General features: G+C 45.9%; 1 protein-coding gene across 1 annotated transcript; it reads left to right on the top strand.

The window, feature by feature from the left end:
* The first annotated feature begins 282 nt into the window (after positions 1-282).
* On the top strand, positions 283-3,302 carry LOC126992171 (sulfotransferase 1A1-like). The gene is made up of 7 exons (XM_050850831.1): positions 283-465; positions 625-770; positions 1,001-1,202; positions 1,339-1,465; positions 2,555-2,721; positions 2,832-2,937; positions 3,136-3,302. The coding sequence occupies exons 1-7, from the start codon at positions 298-300 to the stop codon at positions 3,252-3,254; spliced, it is 1,035 nt and encodes a 344-aa protein (XP_050706788.1). The 5' UTR covers positions 283-297; the 3' UTR covers positions 3,255-3,302.
* Positions 3,303-3,695: the final 393 nt, after the last annotated feature.

Here is a 3,695-nt window from a genome sequence, read left to right as displayed (position 1 = left end):
TCTCTCTCTCTCTCTCTCTCTCTCTCTCTCTCTCTCTCTCTCTCTCTCTCTCTCTCTCTCTCTCTCTCTCTCTCTCTCTCTCTCTCTCTCTCTGCGCTCCGACCCTCTCTCCTCTTCCTTCACTTCACAGTGAAGAGCGACCCGCTGAGGGCCACTCCATGTATTATTCCTCCAAGATATAATCCAAGGTAGTCACCGATGCACACCACAACACAGGCACAGTTCCCTGACGGCCGCCGCAGATACCAGACGTGACACAAGCGACGACGAGCTCGAGAAGTCTTCTGCCTGGCAATCATGAGCAAGCTGCTGTTGAGCGGACACGAGGTGGATGAACTCACCAAGGAGGAGCAGAAGGCGATTGGCTTCAATAATTTCGTACGCGGAATAGTCCGCCTCAAGCCCGAGGGATGGGTGTACCCCGGCACTTCGCCCACCTACCTTGACAGGATATACAATATGGAGGTACATGCACACCCACGCATTCCTCGTGTATGCATGCATCCACTCCCCTCCCCTCATGTGGGCCACTCATTCAGCCATGATTGGTGTCCGTCATTACATCCGATCTCTCCCCCATCACGTTGAGTCCCTCAGACTAACATATGGCGTCCTCCACTCTAGTTCCGACCTGACGACGTCCTGATCACAACCTTCCCCAAGTCCGGCACCACTTGGATGCAGGAGATCATCTGGACGATGGTGCACAACCCCAAACTGGACAACCCCAAGGCGCAAGAATCACTGTGGCTGCGCTCGCCGGATATCAGGTGTGTGGGTACAGGTAAAGGTTTCAGGGACAGGTGAGGGAGACTTGTGGGTGGGTAAAGCAGCGCTAAATAGAGAGTTCTGAGTAGCTAACATGTGAAGGGCTATGGCGGCCTCCATGTATATTTTAAAGTAAGGCATGTAAACTGTAAGGCAATATATTTAAGAGAATGCTCTCGCATTTTCTTAAATATATTGTCCCATATATTATCGTCCTTCCATCTCTTTATAGCCTGGATATGATGTTTGATGCGAAAACATTAGGCGGCAGGGCGCCGGAATCTTACCAAAAAAAGTTTAGTGAACTGTGTCCGGGCAAGAACGAGAAGGAAGGTGTAAGCCTCCACCTGGCAGACGCAGAGCCTAGTCCCCGCATCCTGAAGAGCCACTACCCGTTCACCCTCATGCCAAAAGATATCCTCGACAGAGTAAAGGTCAGCAACGGTCATTCGAATTAAAAAAAGCTTATTTTGTGAAATGTTTAAATAATCCTACAAAAAACCTGAGACATTTGTTTTGAGGCAAGCCACAGGTCAGCTCTTGGGACGTATTTAACCGCTGTCCGCACAGGTTGTGTATGTAGCTCGGAACCCCAAGGATATGGCTATCTCGCTGTTCAACAACTTCAAAATGTTCAAAGTATTCGAGTTCGAGAGCGAAAAGGAGGAGTATTTCAAAAACATCATGAACAACAAAAGTTAGTAAAGCTTTTTCATCGTGATTTTTTTTTTTATTCCTACGTGTTATACGTATGTTATAAGTCTATCCATCCATTCTCTATTTTTCTTCATTTGTGTCTATACTTAATATATAAATATTTTCCATTTATAATTTGAGTCGTATTTGCATCAACTGTATATCTGATTATATTGTTCCACCCCCCCACGACTCTATCCGTGAAAAGGTTCTGCCCGTATCCTGCCTGAGTCTGGTATGCATGTTATGCCCATTGCTAGGTGTCCTTAGCCTTGTTTTTAGTGTTAGTAATTTATCTAAATCCCTCTCACTGTTTTGCTAAGCTTATTCCTATTTCCACTTGAATCTTATCATTTAAATCTCTCATATAATTCACTTCAATCACCTCACCACTACTTTCTAACTCCTAATGAATGTGCATTATGCTTCCTCTGCCTTTCTCTGTCCGCCAAGGTTCTAAGCCATGGGGTAATTTTGGTAATGTTACTCTGTATTGACTCGAGGCAAAATGTTTATTTCAGTGCAATAAGGGCACACCTTTAAGTAGCAATGCCAGAATACGTTTTGTATTCCCGTTACCTCGATGTATAAAACATCGAACTGTAATTTTAAAATGCACGGCGGTAATTCAGTGAATTCAGTGTGGACGCAAGAGTCCACACGCAAAACAAAACCCATTTGACAGCTGGAATGACAGATGTAAAAGATTGATTATGCACTTTCTACGGATGTAGTTCTTCTTACACGTACTGCATTCGTCGTTGTTGAACTTTGACTATTTACTGGGCCAGTAATGCATATCGTTAAGTCAACCTCCGCAAGGCCTCAGTCACGTTGTTTGATCTAATCATCGTGGATCACCGCGATTCCTGATGTATTGGACTCTGATTGTTCACCGTCTACTTACAACTTGCATCCTATCACAAGGCCATGCTCTGATTCCCCTTTACTTTGGTTTCAAGGGTGACGAATGATTGTTTTGCCATTCGCTTCTTAGACTAGGAATAGCCCTTCCCCTTTTTGTTGAGCGTATCTTAACCTAAAGACGTTTGAAACTACTTTGACCGTGAATGGACACAAATCCTTTCAGCTATGTATTGCCCCTACTGGCCCCACGTGAAGGAGGCGTGGGGGAAGAGGCACCACCCTAACCTGCTTTTCCTCTTCTACGAGGAAATGAAGGTCGACATCATGAAAGAGCTGGGAAGGATCAACGTGTTCCTGGGAACAGGGCTGAGCCAGGAGTCCCTCGAGACTGTGAGTGCTTGGCGGAGGTCCGGCTGTGGGAAGGGTCTCGGGGTCTTTACTGCAGCACTGAAGTTTATTGTTGTGTAGGTCGCGGCACACACTCACGGCTCTTCCCTCAGGTGGCGCAACACACCTCCTTCTCGGCCATGAAGTCCCGAGGAGAGCCAGTCACAGACAAAGTGTTCAACAAGAAAGATGACAACGAAGTCAGATTCTTCCGAAAGGGTGAGCATTGCCGTGGACAGTCCCCGGCCATCTCTCTGTTCCCTTGTGTATGTTATACGAATATTATTTTTATTTTTGGAGGTATAAGTATTGGGCTGCAGAGCCCGCTCAGCAGGTTTGTCTGTTCCTGGTGTATCAGTCGGGTGTTCCTGCTGGTAATCGCGTAGGCCCAATTGTCTCACGGACTTGGCGTTGCAGGCATGACCGGTGACTGGAAGAACCACTTCTCGCCGGAGATGCAGAAGGAGTTTGACCAATGGATTAAGGAAAACATGGCCGGCAGCGACCTGAGCCTCATCTGGGCCCTGGCGGAGTGAGCCTCGCCTCGAAGCGACGCCAACCACTCTTTCGCTCACTAGTGTGAAAAATTAGTACGTGTAGTGCACTCTTTCAGTTTTCAGATTTGTAGTGCAGTTTTCAGCATTCCAAAACAACTGGTCTTTTTGGTTTGTTTTTGTTATTACTGTTAATGCCAATACCATCAATGTTCCACATACAATTTATGTGACGACAGCAATATTTGTACTGTTTACTACTGAGTAAATATAAGGTATAACTTTAAACCAGTGCTCTGTTTACGTCACTGTGGTGTTCAGCTGAAGGTGTGAGCCAATCAGATGCTTGTTTTGTTTCCTATTTTTTTTTTTTCCTTCTGGCTCAACATTTTTTTTCACATTTATATTGTGTTATCTCCATTCGGTGTAAATATTTGACCCCACCATTCTGTGTGTGTCTGTCTGTCTGCCCCCTCCACTCCC

The sequence above is a fragment of the Eriocheir sinensis genome, unplaced genomic scaffold (genome assembly GCF_024679095.1).
Source record: "Eriocheir sinensis breed Jianghai 21 unplaced genomic scaffold, ASM2467909v1 Scaffold410, whole genome shotgun sequence".
NCBI lineage: Eukaryota > Metazoa > Arthropoda > Malacostraca > Decapoda > Varunidae > Eriocheir > Eriocheir sinensis.
The sequence above is the reverse complement of the archived record's forward strand: the minus strand, read 5'-3'. Positions and strand labels throughout refer to the sequence as shown.